General features: G+C 38.7%; 1 protein-coding gene across 1 annotated transcript in view; it reads right to left on the reverse strand.

The window, feature by feature from the left end:
* Nucleotides 1–25,934, reverse strand: part of PSMA8 (proteasome 20S subunit alpha 8) — a 74,714-nt gene extending 48,780 nt beyond the window's left edge. The window contains exons 1-2 of the mRNA XM_037806119.1: nt 25,655–25,934; nt 382–508 (exon numbers count right to left, since the gene is read on the reverse strand). Coding sequence (XP_037662047.1) covers nt 382–508; nt 25,655–25,756 — 229 coding nt within the window. The 5' untranslated portion in view covers nt 25,757–25,934. The remainder of the gene's footprint in view (nt 1–381; nt 509–25,654) is intronic.
* Between the last annotated feature and the right edge of the window lie 353 nt (nt 25,935–26,287).

Consider the following 26,287-nt stretch of genomic DNA (forward strand, 5'->3'; position numbering starts at 1 on the left):
TTTGAAGATGTCACCACTGAGGGAAATTCAATGTAGGGTGCAGAAGACACCTCCCTGAATTTTTTTTTGCTACCTCCTTAGATCTGTAAGGACTACAAAATAAAAAATTTAAAAAGAAAATAACTGCCTAAAGTTATAAGTAAGGTAATATAAAATATATCTTTTAATGTTCATGTTCCTTCAAAACTTGTTCTCACAAAATCTGGTTCACAGAGTTGTGATTTTACTTAGAAGATAGAGTACATTGTTTTTAACAAGAAACGGTGCATAATTCCACATGTGTGCATGTATGTATGTGTGTATATGTATATATACATACATATATATAACAGTTAGAGTGGGACAATTGTGCTGTCCTACTACACTAAGGTGCTTAATTACCTGCAAAAGCCATGCAGACATGATCATCAAGGGCACAAATTTTCCTCACAGTTCTTTCATCTTGAAGCTTGGGAACAGATTTTTTTTCTACCCCAAGTACAACTATATCGGTACCTCGAATGCCAACCTATCATTAAAAAAACATAATTAGCTGTCAGTTTTACATTAAAATCAAGTTTATTCTAATACATGACTTATGAGACAAGTCTTTTTCTTAAACATTCAACAAAAATGAGAAAGTCAGACTTACAGGAAAACAGCTATATAGGTATAGGCTTACTGGAAGTTCATTCCCAAAACTCAAAGCAAAGGAGACAGATAGGTAGAAACTGCAAATATACCACCAATGCTGAACGACATGGGTATCCTAATCTCACACAATAGATATGAAGACGTGCTGTCTAAATACATAACAATTTGAACCAAAATGAAAGAAGATGCCGGGAATCCATGTGAATTCCTTATATAGTGAGCAATACTACTAGTAGCAGTTGTATAGAAAGCTCAGTAGATAAAATTCTGTGAAAGCTCTAACATGTATCCCACAATTTGATGACATAGGGTCTGGTGGCCATAAACTGCCAAGAGAAAGTCTGAATTGCTCTTACCCTAGATCACCGATAAACAATGCCTCAATTCAAACAAGAAAAAATCTCATAGGATCACAACCCTTCTTTTTGGAGAGAAGTGAGAAAGGATATAAAGAATAATCTACAAGGACAGAAGTTCTAAAACAGAAACCTCTGGGAAAACATAGCCTTATTTTCAGGGGTCGAAGAGTAATCTACCAGAATTTAAATTCTGTATTACAGTGGTAATCCAAAAATTTGATATAGGCATTTATGTTTATTATTATCTTGTGGCCAAGTGTGATGATATTAGTACAACACAATTATGCAAATAGGTATGCTCTGGACTAGTATTACTGAAGTAAAAACATGTAACAGGCTAAATATAGAACTAAGCCCAAGATTACATCTTTCAATTAAATAAAACACTGACAACTTATCAAGGCTGTTGCTGTCTTCTCACCTTATTCAAGTTTGTTACTGTTAACAGACAGGCCTTCCCTAACCATCCTATCTAAAGTCATTGTCCTAATTAACTACCTCAACACCTAGTAGTTGAACAGTTTCCACAAAGCAGACAGGGTGAGAATTTTAAATCATCAATAGAGTCAGATTACTCTCTTGTTGAGTAACTTTTAACGGCTTCCCACTACTCTGAGAAAAAAATTTCAAACTCCTTAACCCTGCCTGCTTCTCTATTAGCAGCATGTTATATTCTTCCTCATTCACTAAGCAGCAGCCTCACTAGCCACCTTTCAAAACTTTTTAAAACATTTTTTCCATTCTAGGAGCCTTCATGCATGATATTTCCATTCCCTGGAATGCTTTTCCTATTTCAGCTCCTATTTCAGCTCCCAACTTCAATCTCACTGAGAGAGAGAGAGAGAGAGAGAGAGAGAGAGAGAGAGAGAGAGAGAGAGAGAGAGAGAGAGAGAGGGAGGCAGGCTTTATTCTCTCAACAGCATTTCTGTTCTTTCCTGGCAATCAACACATTTATAATTATTTTTTCATTTATTATAATTACCCTCCAAAAGTAAATTCTCTGAGGGAAAAAAAAAATCAGACTAATTCAAAATGTGGGATACTCTACAGAACAATTAGTCCTGTCAAAATTACAAAGAGAAAGGTGGGATGCTGTTCAACATTAAAACAGAGATGGCTAACAGTGTGCACAGACTTCCTTTAGATTCAGACCCAAACAAAGTCAACTGCAAAAAGATATTTTGTGAGTAAAAAGGAAAATTAGACTGTAGAGTGGGCATTTGAAAATGTTAACAAGTTACCATTAATTTCATTACGTGTGATAATTGGTTTTTAAAAATACCCTTATTCTCGGATATTTATATAAATATATATTTTAGATGCTAGGGTATTGGAATAGCTAGAAGAAAATAACAGAAATGGTGGAACTGTAACCCATAACATTCTTTGAAATTTGCTCTACAGCTACTCTTTACATTGTATTTCAAAAGTTATCATCTTTCTGTATATATATTTCAAAATAAGGAAATGAATGAAACTGTGGAACTGTAACCCATAAAAATTTTTGAAATTACTTATATAACTACTTGTTAAATTGTACTTTGAAAGTTATCATTGTTCTGTATATATGTTATATTTCACAAAAAAGGTAAAAACAAAAACAAAAACACCTTATTCTTGAACGACGCATTCTAAAGGATTTACAGGTGAAAAATCAAGATACTTGTTTTTAAAAACTCCATTAAAAATGAATCTCAAACTTTACATCTTATACAAAAATAACTCAAAATAGATCACTGACGTAAATTTAAAATATAAAACTATAAACTTCCAGAAAAAAAGTAGGAGAAAATCCTCAGGATCTAGGACAAGGCACATAGTTCTTAGACTTGAAACCATAAGAGCAAAAATTGATAAGTTAAACCTGATCAGAATTACAAACATTTGCCCTATGAAAGCTCATGTGAAGAAGATGAAAAGACAAGCTGCAGATTCAGAGAAAATATTTTCAAACTACATATTATTAAAGGAGTAGTATCTAGAATTTAAAAATAACTGTCAAAATCCAACAGTAAAAAAAAAAAATTAGAAAATGGGCAAAAGGCATGAAGAGACATTCCATCAAAAAGATATGTGGATGACAGATAAGCACACGAAAAGTTATTCAACATCATTAGCCATAAGGGAAATGCAAATGAAATCTACAACGAGGTATCACTATATACTTGTAAGAATGCTTAAAATAAAAAAGTGACACCACCAAAAGTTGACAAGGATGTGGGGAAACTGGCAACACCAAAAGTTGACAAGGAAGTGGGGAAACTGGCTCACTCACGCATTGCTGGTGGGCATATAAAGCAACATAACCACTCTGGAAAACAATCTGGCAGTTTCTTATAAAACTAAACTTGCGGCAAGATGGCGGACTTGTGAGCTGTATGTTTTAGTTACTCCTCCAGGAAAGTAGGCAGAAAGCCAGGAACTGCGTGGACTGGGCACCACAGAGCAATCGGACTTTGGGCATACTTCATACAACACTCATGAACACGCGGAACTGCTGAGATCAGCGAAATCTGTAAGTTTTTGTGGCCAGGGGACCCGTACCCCTCCCTGCCAGGATCAGTCCCGTGGGAGGAGGGGCTGTCAGCTCCGGGAAGGAGAAGGGAGAACTGCAGTGGCAGCCCTTATCGGAAACTCATTCTACTGATCCAAACTCCAACCATAGATAGACTGAGACCAGACACCAGAGAATCTGAGAGCAGCCAGCCCAGCAGAGAGGAGACAGGCATAGAAAAAAACAGTACGAAAAACTCCAAAATAAAAGCGGAGGATTTTTGGAGTTCTGGTGAAAATAGAAAGGGGAACGGCAGAGCTCAGGCCCTGAGGCTCATGTGCAAATCCTGAAGAAAAGCTGATCTCTCTGCCCTGTGGACCTTTCCTTAATGGCCCTAATTGCTTTGTCTGTTAGCATTTCAGTAACCCATTAGAACTCTGAGGAGGGCCCCCTTTTTTTTTTTTTTTTTTAATCCTTTTTTCTTTTTCTAAAACAATTACTCTAAGAATACTCTAAGAAGCCCAATACAGAAAGCCTCAAAGACTTGCAATTTGGGCAGGTCAAGACAAGAGCAGAACTAAGAGAGCTCTGAGACAAAAGGCAATAATCCAGTGGCTGAGAAAATTCACTAAACACCACAACTTCCCAAGGGGGGTGTCCGCTCACAGCCATCATCCTGGTGGACAGGAAACACTCCTGCCCATCACCAGCCCCATAGCCCAGAGCTGCTCCAGACAACCCAGGGTGACGGAAGTGCTTCCAATAACAGGCACACACCACAAAACTGGGCATGGACATTAGCCTTCCCTGCAACCTCAGCTGATTGTCCCAGAGTTGGGAAGGTGGAGCAGTGTGAATTAACAAAGCCCCTTTCAGCAGACTGGGAGCCTCCCTACACAGCCCAGCAGCCCAGAACTGCCCTGGAGGAACGGCACTCACCTGTGACATAGCACAGTCATCCCTCAACAGAGGACCAAAGGGTGCACAGCCTGGAAGAGGGACTCACTCGCAACTCTCAGGAGCCATACACCACTACCAAGGACTTGTGGGTCAGTGGCAGAGACAAACTGTGGCAGGACTGAACTGAAGGATTAGACTATTGAAGCAGCTTTAAAACTCCAGGATCAACAGGGAGATTTGATTGTTAGAGCCACCCCCCTTCCCTGACTGCCCAGAAACACGCCCCATATACAGGGCGGGCAACACCAACTACACACGCAAGCTCGGTACACCAATTGGACCCCACAAGACTCACTCCCCCGCTCACCACGAAGGCAAAGCAGAGGAGAACTGGCTTGTGGAGAACAGGTGGCTCGTGGACGCCACCTGTTGGTTAGTTAGAGAAAGTGTACTCCACGAAGCTGTAGATCTGATAAATTAGAGATAAGGACTTCAATTGGTCTACAAATCCTAAAAGAACCCTATCAAGTTAAGCAAATGCCAAGAGGCTAAACACAACAGAAAATTATAAAGCATATGAAAAAACCAGACGATATGGATAACCCAAGCCCAAGCACCCAAATCAAAAGATCAGAAGAGACACAGCACCTAGAGCAGCTACTCAAAGAACTAAAGATGAACAATGAGACCATAGTACAGGACACAAAGGATATCAAGAAGACCCTAGAAGAGGATAAAGAAGACATTGCAAGACTAAATAAAAAAAAATAGATGATCTTATGGAAATTAACGAAACTGTTGACCAAATTAAAAAGATTCTGGACACTCATAGTACAAGACTAGAGGAAGTCAAACAACGAATCAGTGACCTGGAAGATGACAGAACGGAAAATGAAAGCATAAAAGAAAGAATGGGGAAAAAAATTGAAAAAATCGAAACGGACCTCAGGGATATGATAGATAATACAAAACGTCCGAATATAAGACTCATGGGTAATATATCTCAATAAAATGAAGATTAAAAAAAAAAAAAAAGACTCATGGGTGTTCCAGAAGGGGAAGAAAAGGGTAAAGGTCTAGGAAGAGTATTCAAAGAAATTGTTGGGGAAAACTTCCCAAATCTTCTAAACAACATAAATACACAAATCATAAATGCCCAGCGAACTCCAGATAGAATAAATGCAAATAAACCCACTCCGAGACATATTCTGATCACACTGTCAAACACGGAAGAGAAGGAGCAAGTTCTGAAAGCAGCAAGAGAAAAGCAATTCACCACATACAAAGGAAACAGCATAAGACTAAGTAGTGACTACTCAGCAGCCACCATGGAGGCGAGAAGGCAGTGGCACGATATATTTAAAATTCTGAGTGAGAAAAATTTCCAACCAAGAATACTTTATCCAGCAAAGCTCTCCTTCAAATTTGAGGGAGAGCTTAAATTTTTCACAGACAAACAAATGCTGAGAGAATTTGCTAACAAGAGACCTGCCCTACTGGAGATACTAAAGGGAGCCCTACAGACAGAGAAACAAAGAAAGGAGAGAGAGACGTGGAGAAAGGTTCAGTACTAAAGAGATTCGGTATGGGTACATTAAAGGATATTAATAGAGAGAGGGGAAAAACGTATATGACAAACATAAACCAAAGGATAAGATGACTGATTCAAGAAATGCCTTCACAGTTATCATATTGAATGTAAATGGATTAAACTCCCCACTTAAAAGATATAGATTCGCAGAATGGACTCTCTCTCTGGCTAAGCCAACTTGAAAGGTGAAATCACTGCCCTCCCCCCTACGTGGGATCAGACACCCAGGGGAGTGAATCTCCCTGGCAATGTGCAATATGACTCCCGGGGAGGAATGCAGACCCGGCATCGTGGGACGGAGAACATCTTCTTGACCAAAAGGGGGATGTGAAAGGAAATAAAATAAGCTTCAGTGGCAGAGAGATTCCAAAACGAGCCGAGAGGTCACTCTGGTGGGCACTCTTACGCACACTTTAGACAACCCTTTTTAGGTTCCAAAGAATTGGGGTAGCTGGTGGTGGATACCTGAAATTATCAAACTACAACCCAGAACCCATGAATCTCGAAGACAGTTGTATAAAAATGTAGCTTATGAGGGGTGACAATGGGATTGGGAAAGCCATAAGGACCACACTCCACTTTGTCTAGTTTATGGATGGATGAGTAGAAAAATAGGGGAAGGAAACAAACAGACAAAGGTACCCAGTGTTCTTTTTTACTTCAATTGCTCTTTCTCACTCTAATTATTATTCTTGTTATTTTTGTGTGTGTGCTAATGAAGGTGTCAGGGATTGATTTAGGTGATTAATGTACAACTATGTAATGGTACTGTGAACAATCAAATGTATGATTTGTTTTGTATGACTGCGTGGTATGTGAATATATCTCAATAAAATGAAGAAAAAAAAAAAAGAAAAATAAAGGGAGCCCTACAGACAGAGAAACAAAGAAAGGACAGAGAGACTTGGAGAAATTTTCAGTACTAAAGAGATTTGGTATGGATACAATAAAGGATATTAATAGACAGAGGGGAAAAATATATACGACAAACATAAACCAAAGGATAAGATGGCTGATTCAAGAAATGCCTTCACGGTTATAACATTGAACGTAAATGGATTAAACTCCCCACTTAAAAGATATAGATTCACAGAATGGATCAAAAAAATGAACCATCAATATGTTGCATACAAGAGACTCATCTTAGACACAGGGACACAAAGAAACTGAAAGTGAAAGGATGGAAAAAAATATTTCATGCAAGCTACAGCCAAAAGAAACCAGGTGTAGCAATATTAATCTCAGATAAAATAGACTTCAAATGCAGGGATGTTTTGAGAGACAAAGGCCACTACATACTAATAAAAGGGGCAATTCAACAAGAAGAAATAACAATCATAAATGTCTATGCACCCAATCAAGGTGCCACAAAATACATGAGAGAAATACTGGCAAAACTAAAGGAAGCAATTGATGTTTCCACAATAATTGTGGGAGACTTCAACACATCACTCTCTCCTATAGATAGATCAACCAGACAGAAGACCAACAAGGAAACTGAAAATCTAAATAATCTGATAAATGAATTAGATTTAACAGACATATACAGAACATTACATCCCAAATCACCAGGATACACATACTTTTCAAGTGCTCACGGAACTTTCTCCAGAATAGATCATATGCTGGGACATAAAACAAGCCTCAATAAATTTAAAAAGATTGAAATTATTCAAAGCACATTCTGTGACCACAGTGGAATACAATTAGAAGTCAATACCATCAGAGACTTAGAAAATTCACAAATACCTGGAGGATAAACAACACACTCCTAAACAATCAGTGGGTTAAAGAAGAAATAGCAAGAGAAATTGCTAAATATATAGAGACGAATGAAAATGAGAACACAACATACCAAAACCTATGGGATGCAGCAAAAGCAGTGCTAAGGGGGAAATTTATAGCACTAAACGCATATATTAAAAAGGAAGAAAGAGCCTAAATCAAAGAACTAATGGATCAACTGAAGAAGCTAGAAAATGAACAGCAAACCAATCTTAAACCAAGTAGAAGAAACGAAATAACAAGGATTAAAGCAGAAATAAATGACATAAAGAACAAAAAAACAATAGAGAGGATAAATATCACCAAAAGTTGGTTCTTTGAGAAGATCAACAAGATTGACAAGCCCCTAGCTAGACTGACAAAATCAAAAAGAGAGAAGACCCATATAAACAAAATAATGAATGAAAAAGGTGACATAACTGCAGATCCTGAAGAAATTAAAAAAATTATAAGAGGATACTATGAACAACTGTATGGCAACAAACTGGATAATGTCGAGGAAATGGACAATTTCCTGGAAATATATGAACAACCTAGACTGACCAGAGAAGAAATAGAAGACCTCAACATTTCAAAAGGTAGGAATTGAAGGAAACTTCCTCAATATGATAAAGAGCATATATGAAAAACCCACAGCCATCATAGTACTCAATGGTGAGAGACTGAAAGCCTTCCCTCTAAGATCAGGAACAAGACAAGGATGCCCACTGTCACAACTGTTATTCAACATTGTGCTGGAAGTGCTAGCCTGGGCAATCCGGCAAGACAAAGAAATCAAAGGCATCCAAATTGGAAAAGAAGAAGTAAAACTGCCCTGTCATTGTTTGCAGATGATATGATCTTGTATCTGGAAAACCCTGAGAAATCGACGATACAGCTACTAGAGCTAATAAACAAATTTAGCAAAGTAGTGGGATACAAGATTAATGCACATAAATCAGTAATGTTTCTATATGCTAGAAATGAACAAACTGAAGAGACACTCAAGAAAAAGATACCATTTTCAATAGCAACTAAAAAAATCAAGTACCTAGGAACAAACTTAACCAAAGATGTAAAAGACCTATACAGGTAAAAGGGTCGCGCCGCCAGTGATTCCGGAAATAAGACAGAGTGTGGCGTGAATATGTAAAGAAAAGGATAGATTAAAGCCTAAAAAGAAAGAAAAGAAAGATCCCAACGCACTCAAGGAAAGAGAATTGCCTCAACATCCTTACTGCTTATTTTTCCAATATAATACACAGCTGGGCCCACCTTACCACATCCTGGTAGATACCAACTTTATCAACTTTTCCATTAAAGCCAAACTGGATTTAGTGCAGTCAATGATGGACTGTCTGTATGCCAAGTACTGGTGAGCTGTAAGTTTTAGTTACTCCTCCAGGAAAGTAGGTAAAAAGCCAGGAACTGCGTGGACTGGACACCACAGAGCAATCTGTCTTTGGGCATACTTCATACAACACTCATGAAAACGTGGAACTGCTGAGATCAGCGAAATCTGTAAGTTTTTGCGGCCAGGGGACCCGCGCCCCTCCCTGCCAGGCTCAGTCCCGGGGGAGGAGGGGCTGTCAGCTCCGGGAAGGAGAAGGGAGAACTGCAGTGGCTGCTCTTATCGGAAACTCATTCTACTGATTCAAACTCCAACCATAGATAGACTGAGACCAGACACCAGAGACTCTGAGAGCAGCCAGCCCAGCAGAGAGGAGACAGGCATAGAAAAAAAACAATACGAAAAACTCCAAAATAAAAGCAGAGGATTTTTGGAGTTCTGGTGAACACAGAAAGGGGAAGGGCGGAGCTCAGGCCTTGAGGCGCATATGCAAATCCCGAAGCAAAGCTGATCTCTCTGCCCTGTGGACCTTTCCTTAATGGCCCTGGTTGCTTTGTCTATTAGCATTTCAATAACCCATTAGATCTCTGAGGAGGGCCGTTTGTTTTTTTTTTTTTTTTTTTTTAAATCCTTTTTTCTTTTTCTAAAACGATTACTCTAAGAAGCCCAATACAGAAAGCTTCAAAGAATTGCAATTTGGGCACGTCAAGTCAAGAGCAGAACTAAGAGAGCTCTGAGACAAAAGGCAATAATCCAGTGGATGAGAAAATTCACTAAACAACACAACTTCCCAAGAAAAGGGGGGTGTCCGCTCACAGCCACCATCCTGGTGGACAGGAAACACTCCTGCCCATCGCCAGCCCCATAGCCCAGAGCTGCCCCAGACAACCCAGTGTGACGGAAGTGCTTCAAATAACAGGCACACACCACAAAACTGGGCGTGGACATTAGCCTTCCCTGCAACCTCAGCTGAATGTCCCAGAGCTGGGAAGGTGGAGCAGTGTGAATTAACAAAGCCCCATTCAGCCATCATTTGAGCAGACTGGGAGCCTCCCTACACAGCCCAGCAGCCCAGAACTGCCCTGGGGGGACGGCACTCACCTGTGACATAGCACAGTCATCCCTCAACAGACGACCCGGGGTGCACAGCCTGGAAGAGGGGCCCACTTGCAAGTCTCAGGAGCCATACGCCAATACCAAAGACTTGTGGGTCAGTGGCAGAGACAAACTGTGGCAGGACTGAACTGAAGGATTAGACTATTGCAGCAGCTTTAAAACTCTAGGATCATCAGGGAGATTTGATTGTTAGGGCCAGCCCCCCTCCCCGACTGCCCAGAAACACGCCCCACATACAGGGCAGGCAACACCAACTACACACGCAACCTTGGTACACCAATTGGGCCCCACAAGACTCACTCCCCCACTCACCAAAAAGGCTAAGCAGGGGAGAACTGGCTTGTGGAGAACAGGTGGCTCGTGGACGCCACCTGCTGGTTAGTTAGAGAAAGTGTACTCCACGAAGCTGTAGATCTGATAAATTAGAGATAAGGACTTCAATAGGTCTACAAACCCTAAAAGAACCCTATCAAGTTCAGCAAATGCCAGGAGGCCAAAAACAACAGAAAATTATACAGCATATGAAAAAACCAGACGATATGGATAACCCAAGCCCAAGCACCCAAATCAAAAGACCAGAAGAGACACAGCACCTAGAGCAGCTACTCAAAGAACTAAAGATGAACAATGAGACCATAGTACGGGACATGAAGGAAATCAAGAAGACTCTAGAAGAGCATAAAGAAGACATTGCAAGACTAAATAAAAAAATGGATGATCTTATGGAAATTAAAGAAACTGTTGACCAAATTAAAAAGATTCTGGACACTCATAGTACAAGACTAGAGGAAGTTGAACAACGAATCAGTGACCCGGAAGATGACAGAATGGAAAATGAAAGCATAAAAGAAACAATGGGGAAAAAAAAGTGAAAAACTCGAAATGGACCTCAGGGATATGATAGATAATATGAAACGTCCAAATATAAGACTGATTGGTGTCCCAGAAGGGGAAGAAAAGGGTGAAGGTCTAGGAAGAGTATTCAAAGAAATTGTTGGGGAAAACTTCCCAAATCTTCTAAACAACATAAATACACAAATCATAAATGCTCAGCGAACTCCAAATAGAATAAATCCGAAAAATCCCACTCCGAGACATATACTGATCACACTGTCAAACATAGAAGAGAAGGAGCAAGTTCTGAAAGCAGCAAGAGAAAAGCGGTTCACCACATACAAAGGAAACAGCATAAGACTAAGTAGTGACTACTCAGCAGCCACCATGGAGGCAAAAAGCAGTGGCACGATATATTTAAAATTCTGAGTGAGAGGAATTTCCAGCCAAGAATACTTTATCCAGCAAAGCTCTCCTTCAAATTTGAGGGAGAGCTTAAATTTTTCACAGACAAAGAAATGCTGAGAGAATTTGCTAACAAGAGACCTGCCCTACTGGAGATACTAAAGGGAGCCCTACAGACAGGAAACAAAGACAGGACAGAGAGACTTGGAGAAAGGTTCAGTACTAAAGAGATTCGGTATGGGTACAATAAAGGATATTAATAGAGAGAGGGAAAAATATGGCAAACATAAACCAAAGGAAAAGATGGCCGATTCAAGAAATGCCTTCACGGTTTTAACGTTGAATGTAAATGGATTAAACTCCCCAATTAAAAGATATAGATTCGCAGAATGGATCAAAAAAAATGAACCATCAATATGTTGCATACAAGAGACTCATCTTAGACACAGGGACACAAAGAAACTGAAAGTGAAAGGATGGAAAAAAATATTTCATGCAAGCTACAGCCAAAAGAAAGAAGGTGTAGCAATATTAATCTCAGATAAAATAGACTTCAAATGCAGGGATGTTTTGAGAGACAAAGAAGGCCACTACATACTAATAAAAGGGGCAATTCAGCAAGAAGAAATAACAATCGTAAATGTCTATGCACCCAATCAAGGTGCCACAAAATACATGAGAGAAACACTGGCAAAACTAAAGGAAGCAATTGATGTTTCCACAATAATTGTGGGAGACTTCAACACATCACTCTCTCCTATAGATAGATCAACCAGACAGAAGACCAATAAGGAAATTGAAAACCTAAACAATCTGATAAATGAATTAGATTTAACAGACATATACAGGACATTACATCCCAAATCACCAGGATACACATACTTTTCTAGTGCTCACGGAACTTTCTCCAGAATAGATCATATGCTGGGACATAAAACAAGCCTCAATAAATTTAAAAAGATTGAAATTATTCAAAGCACATTCTCTGACCACAATGGAATACAATTAGAAGTCAATAACCATCAGAGACTTAGAAAATTCACAAATACCTGGAGGTTAAACAACACACTCCTAAACAATCAGTGGGTTAACGAAGAAATAGCAAGAGAAATTGCTAAATATATAGAGACGAATGAAAATGAGAACACAACATACCAAAACCTATGGGATGCAGCAAAAGCAGTGCTAAGGGGGAAATTTATAGCACTAAACGCATATATTAAAAAGGAAGAAAGAGCCAAAATCAAAGAACTAATGGATCAACTGAAGAAGCTAGAAAATGAACGGCAAACCAATCCTAAACCAAGTACAAGAAAAGAAATAAAAAGGATTAAAGCAGAAATAAATGACATAGAGAACAAAAAAACAATAGAGAGGATAAATATCACCAAAAGTTGGTTCTTTGAGAAGATCAACAAGATTGACAAGCCCCTAGCTAGACTGACAAAATCAAAAAGAGAGAAGACCCATATAAACAAAATAATGAAAGAAAAAGGTGACATAACTGCAGATCCTGAAGAAATTAAAAAAATTATAAGAGGATATTATGAACAACTGTATGGCAACAAACTGGATAATGTAGAAGAAATGGACAATTTCCTGGAAACATATGAACAACCTAGACTGACCAGAGAAGAAATAGAAGACCTCAACCAACCCATCACAAGCAAAGAGATCCAATCAGTCATCAAAAATCTTCCCACAAATAAATGCCCAGGGCCAGATGGCTTCACAGGGGAATTCTACCAAACTTTCCAGAAAGAACTGACACCAATCTTACTCAAACTCTTTCAAAACATTGAAAAAAATGGAACACTACCTAACTCATTTTATGAAGCTAACATCAATCTCATACCAAAACCAGGCAAAGATGCTACAAAAAAGGAAAACTACCGGCCAATCTCCCTAATGAATATAGATGCAAAAATCCTCAACAAAATACTTGCAAATCGAATCTAAAGACACATTAAAAAAATCATACACCATGACCAAGTGGGGTTCATTCCAGGCATGCAAGGATGGTTCAACATAAGAAAAACAATCAATGTATTACAACACATTAAAAACTCGAAAGGGAAAAATCAATTGATCATCTCAATAGATGCTGAAAAAGCATTTGACAAAATCCAACATCCATTTTTGATAAAAACACTTCAAAAGGTAGGAATTGAAGGAAACTTCCTCAACATGATAAAGAGCATATATGAAAAACCCACAGCCAGCATAGTACTCAATGGTGAGAGACTGAAAGCCTTCCCTCTAAGATCAGGAACAAGACAAGGATGCCCGCTGTCACCACTGTTATTCAACATTGTGCTGGAAGTGCTAGCCAGGGCAATCTGGCAAGACAAAGAAATAAAAGGCATCCAAATTGGAAAAGAAGAAGTAAAACTGTCATTGTCTGCAGATGATATGATCTTATATCTAGAAAACCCTGAGAAATCAACGATACACCTACTAGAGCTAATAAACAAATTTAGCAAAGTAGCGGGATACAAGATTAATGCACATAAGTCAGTAATGTTTCTAGATGCTAGAAATGAACAAACTGAAGAGACACTCAAGAAAAAGATACCATTTTCAATACCAACTAAAAAAATCAAGTACCTAGGAATAAACTTAACCAAAGATGTAAAAGACCTATACAAAGAAAACTACATAACTCTACTAAAAGAAATAGAAGGGGACCTTAAAAGATGGAAAAATATTCCATGTTCATGGATAGGAAGGCTAAATGTCATTAAGATGTCAATTCTACCCAAACTCATCTACAGATTCAATGCAATCCCAATCAAAATTCCAACAACCTACATTGCAGACTTGGAAAAGCTAGTTATCAAATTTATTTGGAAAGGGAAGATGCCTCGAATTGCTAAAGACACCCTAAAAAAGAAAAACGAAGTGGGAGGACTTACACTCCCTGACTTTGAAGCTTATTATAAAGCCACAGTTGCCAAAACAGCATGGTACTGGCACAAAGATAGACATATAGATCAATGGAATCGAATTGAGAATTCAGAGATAGACCCTCAGATCTATGGCCAACTGATCTTTGATAAGGCCCCCAAAGTCACCGAACTGAGCCATAATGGTCTTTTCAACAAATGGGGCTGGGAGAGTTGGATATCCATATCCAAAAGAATGAAAGAGGAACCCTACCTCACCCCCTACACAAAAATTAACTCAAAATGGACCAAAGATCTCAATATAAAAGAAAGTACCATAAAACTCCTAGAAGATAATGTAGGAAAACATCTTCAAGACCTTGTATTAGGCGGCCACTTCCTAGACTTTACACCCAAAGCACAAGCAACAAAAGAGAAAATAGATAAATGGGAACTCCTCAAGCTTAGAAGTTTCTGCACCTCAAAGGAATTTCTCAAAAAGGTAAAGAGGCAGCCAACTCAATGGGAAAAAATTTTTGGAAACCATGTATCTGACAAAAGACTGATATCTTGCATATACAAAGAAATCCTACAACTCAATGACAATAGTACAGACAGCCCAATTATAAAATGGGCAAAAGATATGAAAAGACAGTTCTCTGAAGAGGAAATACAAATGGCCAAGAAACACATGAAAAAATGTTCAGCTTCACTAGCTATTAGAGAGATGCAAATTAAGACCACAATGAGATACCATCTAACACCGGTTAGAATGGCTGCCATTAAACAAACAGGAAACTACAAATGCTGGAGGGGATGTGGAGAAATTGGAACTCTTATTCATTGTTGGTGGGACTGTATAATGGTTCAGCCACTCTGGAAGTCAGTCTGGCAGTTCCTTAGAAAACTAGATATAGAGCTACCATTCGATCCAGCGATTGCACTTCTCGGTATATACCCGGAAGATCGGAAAGCAGTGACACGAACAGATATCTGCACGCCAATGTTCATAGCAGCATTATTCACAATTGCCAAGAGATGGAAACAACCCAAATGTCCTTCAACAGATGAGTGGATAAATAAAATGTGGTATATACACACGATGGAATACTACGCGGCAGTAAGAAGGAACGATCTGGTGAAACATATGACAACATGGATGAACCTTGAAGACATAATGCTGAGCAAAATAAGCCAGGCACAAAAAGAGAAATATTATATGCTACCACTAATGTGAACTTTGAAAAATGTAAAACAAATGGTTTATAATGTAGAATGTAGGGGAACTAGCAGTAGAGAGCAATTAAGGAAGTGGGAACAATAATCCAAGAAGAACAGATAAGCTATTTAACGTTCTGGGGATGCCCAGAAATGACTATGGTCTGTTAATTTCTGATGGATGTAGTAGGAACAAGTTCACTGAAATGTTGCTATATTATGTAACTTTCTTGGGGTAAAGTAGGAACATGTTGGAAGTTAAGCAGTTATCTTAGGTTAGTTGTCTTTTTCTTACTCCCTTGTTATGGTCTCTTTGAAATGTTCTTTTATTGTATGTTTGTTTTCTTTTTAACTTTTTTTTTCATACAGTTGATTTAAAAAAGAAGGGGAAGTTAAAAAAAAAAAAAAAAAAGACAAACAAGGAAAAAAAAAAAAAGATGTAGTGCCCCCTTGAGGAGCCTGTGGAGAATGCAGGGGTATTCGCCTACCCCACCTCCATGGTTGCTAACATGACCACAGACATAGGGGACTGGTGGTTTGATGGGTTGAGCCCTCTACCATAAGTTTTACCCTTGGGAAGACGGTTGCTGCAAAGGAGAGGCTAGGCCTCCCTGTATTTGTGCCTAAGAGTCTCCTCCTGAATGCCTCTTTGTTGCTCAGATGTGGCCCTCTCTCTCTGGCTAAGCCAACTTGAAAGGTGAAATCACTGCCCTCCCCCCTACGTGGGATCAGACACCCAGGGAAGTGAATCTCCCTGGCAACGTGGAATATGACTCCCGGGGAGGAATGTAGACCCGGCATCGTGGGATGGAGAACATCTTCTTGACCAAAAGGGGGATGTGAAAGGAAATGAAATAAGCTTCAGTGGCAGAGAGATTCCAAAACGAGCCGAGAGATCACTCTGGTGGGCACTCTTACGCACACTTTAGACAACCTTTTTTAGGTTCTAAAGAATTGGGGTAGCTGGTGGTGGATACCTGAAACTATTAAACTACAACCCAGAACCCATGAATCTCGAAGACAGTTGTATAAAAATGTAGCTTATGAGGGGTGACAGTGGGATTGGGAATGCCATGAGGACCAAACTCCACTTTGTCTAGTTTATGGATGGATGAGTAGAAAAATAGGGGAAGGAAACAAACAGACAAAGGTACCCAGTGTTCTTTTTTACTTCAATTGCTCTTTTTCACTCTAAATATTATTCTTGTTATTTTTGTGTGTGTGCTAATGAAGGTGTCAGGGATTGATTTAGGTGATGAATGTACAACTATGTAATGGTACTGTAAACAATCGAAAGTACAATTTGTTTTGTATGACTGCGTGGTATGTGAATATATCTCAATAAAATGATGATTAAAAAAAAAAAAAAGACCTATACAAAGAAAACTACATAACTCTACTAAAAGAAATAGAAGAGGACCTTAAAAGACGGAAAAATATTCCATGTTCATGGATAGGAAGGCTAAATGTCATTAAGATGTCAATTCTACCCAAACTCATCTACAGATTCAATGCAATCCCAATCAAAATTCCAACAACCTACTTTGCAGACTTGGAAAAGCTAGTTATCAAATTTATTTGGAAAGGGAAGATGCCTCAAATTGCTAAAGACACTCTAAAAAAGAAAAACGAAGTGGGAGGACTTACACTCCCTGACTTTGAAGCTTATTATAAAGCCACAGTAGTCAAAACAGCATGGTACTGGCACAAAGATAGACATATAGATCAATGGAATCGAATTGAGAATTTGGGGATAGACACCCAGATCTATGGCTGACTGATCTTTGATAAGGCCCCCAAAGTCACTGAACTGAGTCATAATGGTCTTTTCAACAAATGGGACTGGGAGAGTTGGATATCCATATCTAAAAGAATGAAAGAGGACCCTTACCTCACACCCTACACAAAAATTAACTCAAAATGGACCAAAGATCTCAATATAAAAGAAAGTACCATAAAACTCCTAGAAGATAATGTAGGAAAACATCTTCAAGACCTTGTATTAGGAGGCCGCTTCCTAGACTTTACACCCAAAGCACAAGCAACAAAAGAAAAAATAGATAAATGGGAACTCCTCAAGCTTAGAAGTTTCTGCACCTCAAAGGAATTTCTCAAATAGGTAAAGAGGCAGCCAACTCAACGGGAAAAAATTTTTGGAAACCATGTATCTGACAAAATACTGATATCTTGCATATACAAAGAAATCCTACAACTTAATGACAATAGTATAGACAGCCCAATTATAAAATGGGCAAAAGATATGAAAAGAGAGTTCTCTGAAGAGGAAATACAAATGGCCAAGAAACACATGAAAAAATGTTCAGTTTCACTAGCTATTAGAGAGATGCAAATTAAGACCACAATGAGATACCCTCTAACACCGATTAGAATGGCTGCAATTAAACAAACAGGAAACTACAAATGCTGGAGGGGATGTGGAGAAATTGGAACTCTTATTCATTGTTGGTGGGACTGTATAATGGTTCAGCCACTCTGGAAGTCAGTCTGGCAGTTCCTTAGAAAACTAGATATAGAGTTACCCTTCGATCCAGCGATTGCACTTCTTGGTATATACCCAGAAGATTGGAAAACAGTGACACGAACAGATATCTGCATGCCAATGTTCATAGCAGCATTATTCACAATTGCCAAGAGATGGAAACAACCCAAATGTCCTTCAACAGATGAGTGGATAAATAAAATGTGTTATACAGACATGATGGAATACTATACGGCAGTAAGAAGGAACGATGTCGTGAAACATATGACAACATGGATGAACCTTGAAGACATAAGGCTGAGCGAAATAAGCCAGGCACAAAAAGAGAAATATTATATGCTACCACTAATGTGAACTTTGAAAAATGTAAAACAAATGGTTTATAATGTAGAATGTAGGGGAACTAGCAATAGAGAGCAATTAAGGAAGGGGGAACAATAATCCAAGAAGAACACATAAGCTATTTAACGTTCTGGGGATGCCCAGGAATGACTATGGTCTGTTAATTTCTGATGGATATAGTAGGAACAAGTTCACAGAAATGTTGCTATATTAGGTAACTTTCTTGGGGTAAAGTAGGAACACATTGGAAGTAAAGCAGTTATCTTAGGTTAGTTGTCTTTTTCTTACTCCCTTGTTATGGTCTTTGAAATGTTCGTTTATTGTATTTTTTTTTTTTTTTAATTTTTTTTCATACAGCTGATTTTAAAAAGGGAAAAAAGTTAAAAAAAAAAAAAAAAAAAAACAAGGAAAAAAATATGTAGAGCCCCCTTGAGGAGCCTGTGGAGAATGCAATGGTATTGGCCTACCCCACCTCGATGGTTGCTAACATGACCACAGACATAGGGGACTGGTGGTTTGATGGGTTGAGCCCTCTACCATAGGTTTTATCCTTGGGAAGACGGTTGCTGCAAAAGAGAGGCTAGGCCTCCCTATAATTGTACCTAGGAGCCTCCTCCCGAATGCCTCTTTGTTGCTCAGATGTGGCCCTCTCTCTCCAGTTCAGCCAACTTGAAAGGTGAAATCACTGCCCTCCCCTCTACGTGGGATCAGATACCCAGGGGAGTGAATCTCCCTGGCAATGTGGAATATGACTCCCGGGGAGGAATGTAGACCTGGCATCGTGGGACGGAGAACATCTTCTTGACCAAAAGGGGGATGTGAAAGGAAATGAAATAAGTTTCAGTGGCAAAGAGATTCCAAAAGGAGGCAAGAGGTCACTCTGGTGGGCACTCTTACACACAATTTAGACAACCCTTTTTAGGTTCTAAAGAATTGGGGTAGCTGGTGGTGGATACCTAAAACTATCAAACTATAACCCAGAACCCATGAATCTCGAAGACAATTGTATAAAAATGTAGCTTATGAGGGGTCACAATGGGATTGGGAAAGCCATAAGGACCACACTCCACTTTGTCTAGCTTATGGATGGATGAGTAGAAAAATAGGGGAAGGAAACAAACAAACAAACAGACAAAGGTACCCAGTGTTCTTTTTTACTTCAATTGCTCTTTTTCACTTTAATTATTATTCTTGTTATTTTTGTGTGTGTGCTAATGAAGGTGTCAGGGATTGATTTAGGTGATGAATGTACAACCATGTAATGGTACTGTGAACAACTGAATGTACGATTTGTTTTGTATGGCTGTGTGGTATGTGAATATATCTCAATAAAATGAAGATAAAAAAACAAAAGCAAACAAACAAACAAAAAACAAAACAAGAAACTAAACTCGCAATTAGCATAAGACCTAGCAATTGCAATCTTAGGCATTTATACCAGAGAAATGAAAACTTATGTTCATGCAAAAAGCTGTATATGAATGTTCATGGCAGCTTTACTCAACCTAAATGTTCTTCAACAGGTAAACTGTTGAAACAAATTGTGGTACATCCATACCATGAAATACTATACAGCAATAAAAAGGAATGACTATTGATATACACAGCAACTTGTATAAATTTCAACAGAAAAAAGCGAATCCCAGAAGGTTACATACAGGATGTAACCTGTATATATACAACATACATAAATGTCATAAATTTCATTTATGTAACATCTTGAAAATAACAAAATATTTTAGAAATAGGAGCCAGATTAGTGGTTGCCAGAGCTTATGGATAGGGGTGAGAGGGTGTGGGCAAGGGTGTGGTTCATAAAGGCAACACAAGGGATCCTTGTGGAGTTGGAAGTGTTCATTATCTTGACTTTAGTGGAGGATACACTAACCCACACAGGTGTTAAAATTTTATAGAGCTTAATACATAGATACATACACACAAATGATTACCAGTAAAATTGGGGAAATGTGACGGTTGGAATGTATCAAAGTCAGTCTCTTGGTTGCGATATCGTACTATAGATTTGTAAAATGTTACCACTGGGGGAAAATGGGCAAAGTATACAGGGGATCTCTATGTATTATTTCTTACAACTCTATGTGAATCTATAATTATCTCAATAAAAATTTAAATTAAAAAGTAGTCCATTGAAAGGAGAAGGAGGTGGGAGAAGATGAAACAAACTGATAAAATGTTGTAAGAGCTGAAGCTGGGTGGTAAGTATACAGAGGTCCATTATATTAGTCTCTTCATATTTTTGAAATACTTCATAATAAAAAGTTAAAAACAAATAAAATATCCTAAAACAAATAAACTTCAATATATTTCTCTACTGTTTTTTCTCACCACCATTTAATTAAACATATGCTTAAGTCTAAATAAATATGTCTTACCTTAAACAAAATCTTAAAAATCCCTCCACTTCAATCCCAAGTCTTTCTCAATTCCTTCAAAGCCAAATCCTGTCATCATCCCTTAGCCCACGGCAATCTGGTTCAACTACCCTTCCATTGAGAGTTTAGCCTGAGTAAAATATACTCAGGTCACTGAGGTCCCTCATAGCTCAGTTGCAGGCCCTATGCCATCCTCTATATAGTCTTCTTGGCTGAAGAAGAATATTCATTTACTTGACCTTCAACACAAATTTTAAGCAGGAGAGAGAAAGGTCATACTTCAAAATTATTACCTCCAGCACAAATCAATCTCCTGAGTTCCAAACATGTACATTCAGCTGCTCCTTCCACAACTACACTTGAACTTTCCTATATTATTTATCTGCGTTGCAAAATACTCCGAAACTTAGCTGTTTAAAATAACAAAACATTTAGTATCTCAGTTTCTGTGAAACAGGAATCTGGGTGCAATTTAGCTAGGCTCAGGGTGTCTCACAAGGTTGTAATCAAGGGGTTGCACTCATTTCAAGACTCGGGGGAGAATCTGTTTCCAAGCTCACTTACATGGTTGTTGGCAGGATTCAGTTCTTCAAGGGTTATTGGATTAAGGTTCCATTCCAGGTGTTGAACAGAAGCTTCCATCAGTTCCTTGCCATAAAGGTGAAGCCATAGGGCAACTCACAACATGGCAGCAAATAATTACCAAATTATATCAATGATGCCACTAAAGTTTCTCTGGAATCTGCCTACTTTATTCATCTCTGCCTTGACCCTAGTAAAATCTTTCATTTGGACTACTTCAACAGACTCCTATCTGGTCTCCTTCCCTATCTTGACTCTATCCAATCTACTGATCACACTGTAGCCTGACAAATCTTTCAAAGATGAAAATCTGAAGAAAAAACATTGAAACGTCATTCCCTTTTTAAAAACTTATATTGGTAAGAACTTTTCCTTACTAAGCAAACCAAGACAGCACAGAGCTGAACTTGGGGCAAAAGGATCTAGGGACTATGATATTTACTCTCTGCTTCTCCTTGCATGTTGGCCTTTTGCTTTTCTACTGCAGACAGGTTTCCTCCATGTAGAAAGAAATATGGTCGCCAGCAACCTTGGACTAATATCCCCAATAATCCTCCCAGAGAAAGAAGCTACCACTATTTTTAGTTAGAAAAGTCCTAAGAATGGACTCAGGACTTAGGATGAGATATGGGTCACATGTTCATACCTGTGGCCAGAGGGATGGAAACTATGAATATTTCTGCCTGGGTCTCTGTAGTAAGACAAACACAGCCTGATACTAGAAGGACAGAGTACAGTAATCTAGATAATGACCATAATCACATCAAAACCCTTCAAAGCTTCTTATTCCCTCAGAAACAACTAAATTCACACTAACATGATTTAAAGGCATTCCATAATCAGGCCCCTGTTTCTAGCTTCATCTCATCCTATTTTTCCATTGCTTCAGCAATCCTGAATGCCTTTTAGTTCATGAATCACACTTGTCTTTTGCTACTTGGTCTTCCCTCATGCTTTTTTCTTTGCTTAGAATACTCTCCACTCTTTCCCCTTCCACCTCTTCACCGGGCTATACTTTCATCTTTCAAGTGTCTGTTTAAATATTACTTCCTCAGGGATATCTCCCTAACTCCTAGATTTCCCAAATGTTCCCCTTCTTGCCTATTATAATACTCATTTAGGCTTTAATAGGATGATTTACTTAATCATCTAACTTTACTGCTAGATAGCAAGCTCTCTGAGGACAGGGATTATCCATCTTGTTCACAGTGAAACTTTAGGGCCTAGCACCACGTTTGGCATACGTAAGTGTTCAACAAAAATGTCTTGAGATAATAAATGAATATGGTGAAAGAACCACAGGCAAAGTTGAAGGAAAAAAGAGATGACAAGACAACAAAAGAATAGTAAATTACAATAGCTACTATTTAGTATTTACTGTAAGCCAGATGTTGTGCAAGATGCTTGTCATATATTATCATCTCATGCAACTCTCATATCAATCCTATGAGGGAGGTGCTATTATGATACCCATTTTACTATTAAAGACATTGCAGCTTATAAAAGTTAATTGCCTTAAGTGATATTCATCTGGGTTTCCACATCATGATAATCATAGCTAATTAATATACAAATATTTACTGAACAAATTGCATAGTACAATGCAAAGAGCAGAGACTCTGGAACAAGAAAAATATAGGGTGAACATGGGTTCCATTACCTTGTAGTTGGGAACCTTAAGCAAGTTATTAAATCTTCTGAATATATATCTATATCTATATCTATCTATCTATCTATATAAATACATATATAAAAAAAGGGATGAAATACTGCCCTTAAAGTTATATAACATACATAAAATGCCTGGAACAAAATACATATTAATTAAATGTTAGTTTACTTCCTTCCTATTCTCTCCAATGTATATGATATGGTAAAAATACAAAACGGAATTATACCATCCATGCCCAGAGATCTTATTATTCAACTGGCATGAGAACACTATTAAATATACTTGTAATTAAAGAGAAAATGAGGCCAAGTAGCAAATACAGTACAATACTCTGTGGTACAGATTAGAAATTCAGAATAAGAAAATGATTCAATATGACTGGGATGGATCAGTCCTCCTTTTTCATGGAGGGGGAGAAATGTGAGGAGATCCTTTAAGGGTAAGTAAGAAGTAGAGAGGCAGAGAGAAAGGTGTTTTCTCCTCTCCTCACCTACAAGGGAAGAAGCAAACATTACTATGGAATGTTCATCAAACCAAGATGCACTCTTAACTAAGGAGGGTGGATAAGGATATAGAAGGCTTTGATGGCCAGACAGTGGAGTTGAGATTTGATAAAGAAGGAAATATGGAGCCAGTAACAACTTGGGGTTAGGAAAAGGACAGGATGAAGGAATGATAATAAATCTTTTATTTTTCATGGGAATATTTTTGAAGGATTCATTTCTTCCCCAAGAAGAAAGGTTATTACCTCTCCAGAATGTTATTCAAACATATTTTTCATTTACAGAAAAGGGAACTAAAGTAAAAAGAAAACAGGCCTCTAGCCTCACTTATGCTGTCAGATAACCATCAAGAAGGAAGTAGAACCCACGGTCTCTACAAGTGGCCCATATAACTTTTATATGACTAAATATCACATCTACTTATTGGTTAAAACCAGTCAATTCTGGTTTATTTATAATCATCATTTCAACAACTGTTTATAGACAGAATATTTTAACAAACAAAAATCATTATAAACTTTACAGTAAGTAAAAGGTCATAGCACCCTCAAGGAAACACAGTTAACAACTCCACACAAAGATGCAAATTATAATTTCAGAACCCTGATACAAAACTGTCTCATCTTTCCAATGTATCTTTAAAAATGCCCACTATAGGTATTTTTATATCCCTTACCCTTTTACAGCTCATTACAAAGGAACTATCAATCAGTTCTATAGCATTCTTAAAACATTTTAAATGAGCCAACGTGGTTTCTTATTACACCCCAGTCTTTTCCCATCATTACCTTTATTTTAGGCTGTAAAACTTGGGCATTATTTTCTAACCATATGCTACCTGCTAAGCAGGGGATTATGTAACTTTTTGTTTTTATCAAAATGATACCCTTTTGGTTTAAGCTACACCAGGCATCTCTTAAATTTACAATTCTAAAAATATTTCTTATAAAGCAGTAGCAAAACTAGTGGGCCCAATTAAAAAGAAAAATACTTTCAAAAATAAGATTTTTTTCAGTGTCATTTTTTAACCATTCCACATTTGATAGATATATAATAAAAGTGACTGATTTCCTTCCGTTACGAAGAGTATGGAAGATGAGAGAAAATACATACACTTCCCACTTAAACATGCACTGTATATTCTCATAGCTAGTGTCTCAAATTCCAAAACAAATATGCTCATGATATTTGTGAGAGTAAAAAAAATCAGATCCTTTTTAATTCATAGGCGAGAACGTGGAAGATTAGGAGAAAGAGATCCTTCCTTGGTCACTAGGGCATTTTTGTCCTTTTAAGTTTTTATAAATTACTAAGATTATTAAATGAAGTTAAAATCTGGCAGAAGTATTACTGCTGCCCTGAGTATTTAAAAAGTTTTTCAGAAATGTGGATACATAAATTTAAAGTAGGATTTAATCTCTCAAGGAACTCCCAATATTATTTTAAAAAAAAGAAAAAGTGGCAAGAGTGGAAACTCTTCGGACCCTCTGCCTGAAAAAAACTGCCAAATTTGTGTGTGTAAACTGTAGAGCAATTATTTTTAATGGCTGTAAGAGACTGATGAGCGGATTAGCAATTTTAACCACTTTCTAGTCAACAAGAATTTACTCATCCAATGGTTTAAACCACATTTCAGTGGCAGATGAGACCAATTTTTTATTTTTAAAATAATTACTATTAAACAATCTAAAGGAATTATTACTCTGGGCTGGATTTCCGGGTCTGTGACTTCCTGGGGAAATGGGTCACGCACATTCAGGTCGGCTGTAACAGGCTAACAGAAGTCTTTTCTTTCCTTTTTATCAGATACAACACTAATATCGCATCTAGAGTTGAGACAACACACACGTTTTGCCTCTAGTCATTAAAAAAAGGCAGTTACACAACAAAAAAACACAACGAAATCTACCATTTTTTACTCTGCCATTTCCAGCCCAAATCCCAGGAACAGACCTCCCTCAACAGAAGGGAGGAAACAATTTTCACAAGCGGGAGGAGGCCGGAGGCTCTCACTTCCAGACCCCCCTACGCCAGAGTGTAGGCTGCGGCAGAGGGATGAGGGGGAGGCCTGACACGAAGCAGGGGATGGTGGTCTGGAAGTTGTTTGCTCACCGCCGTGGATCCTTTTTTCACCGCTTCCTGAGCATATTCCACTTGGAAAAGGTGTCCATCTGGGGAGAAGACAGTGATGGCCCTGTCATAGCGAGAAGCCATCAGGCAGAATTTGAACTAGTCTTGCAGTGTGTGCGCCCGACAGCAGCTGAGCCTGCTGGGAGAGCGGCAACCACCGCCACGTGCAACCGCCCGGAATTCCTCACAACCGCAAAAACCTGCCGTAGGGAATTCTTCGTGCAAGCGCGTCCAACTGCCGCCAGGAAGTCCTTGCACACGCGCCTCCGGTGCCGCCGAAAAGTCTTTGCGCAGGCGCCTCCAGCTGCCGCCAGGAAGTCCTCCCACTCGGTTTCCAGGGCCTCTAGGAAGACGTCGCGCGGAAGTTCTCTCAGACAGCCTCCAGTGACACCGGGAGGATCTCATTCAGGCTCCTCCGATAGCCGCCGGGAAGATCTCACACAGGCGCGTCCACCTGCTGGCTGGAAGTCCTCCCGCTTTCTCATTTACAAGCTGTCTCGCTCCGCCTCAGCCCTTAGTGCTGGCCCCGAGGTTCCAGTTTTCCTGCCACGGTGTTGCCCCTAGCATGGTGTGAAGTCACTCGGGTCGTAAAAGTGCCATCAAAGGTTAGGACTT

This window comes from Choloepus didactylus, chromosome 16 (assembly GCF_015220235.1).
Source record: "Choloepus didactylus isolate mChoDid1 chromosome 16, mChoDid1.pri, whole genome shotgun sequence".
In the NCBI taxonomy this organism is placed as follows: domain Eukaryota; kingdom Metazoa; phylum Chordata; class Mammalia; order Pilosa; family Megalonychidae; genus Choloepus; species Choloepus didactylus.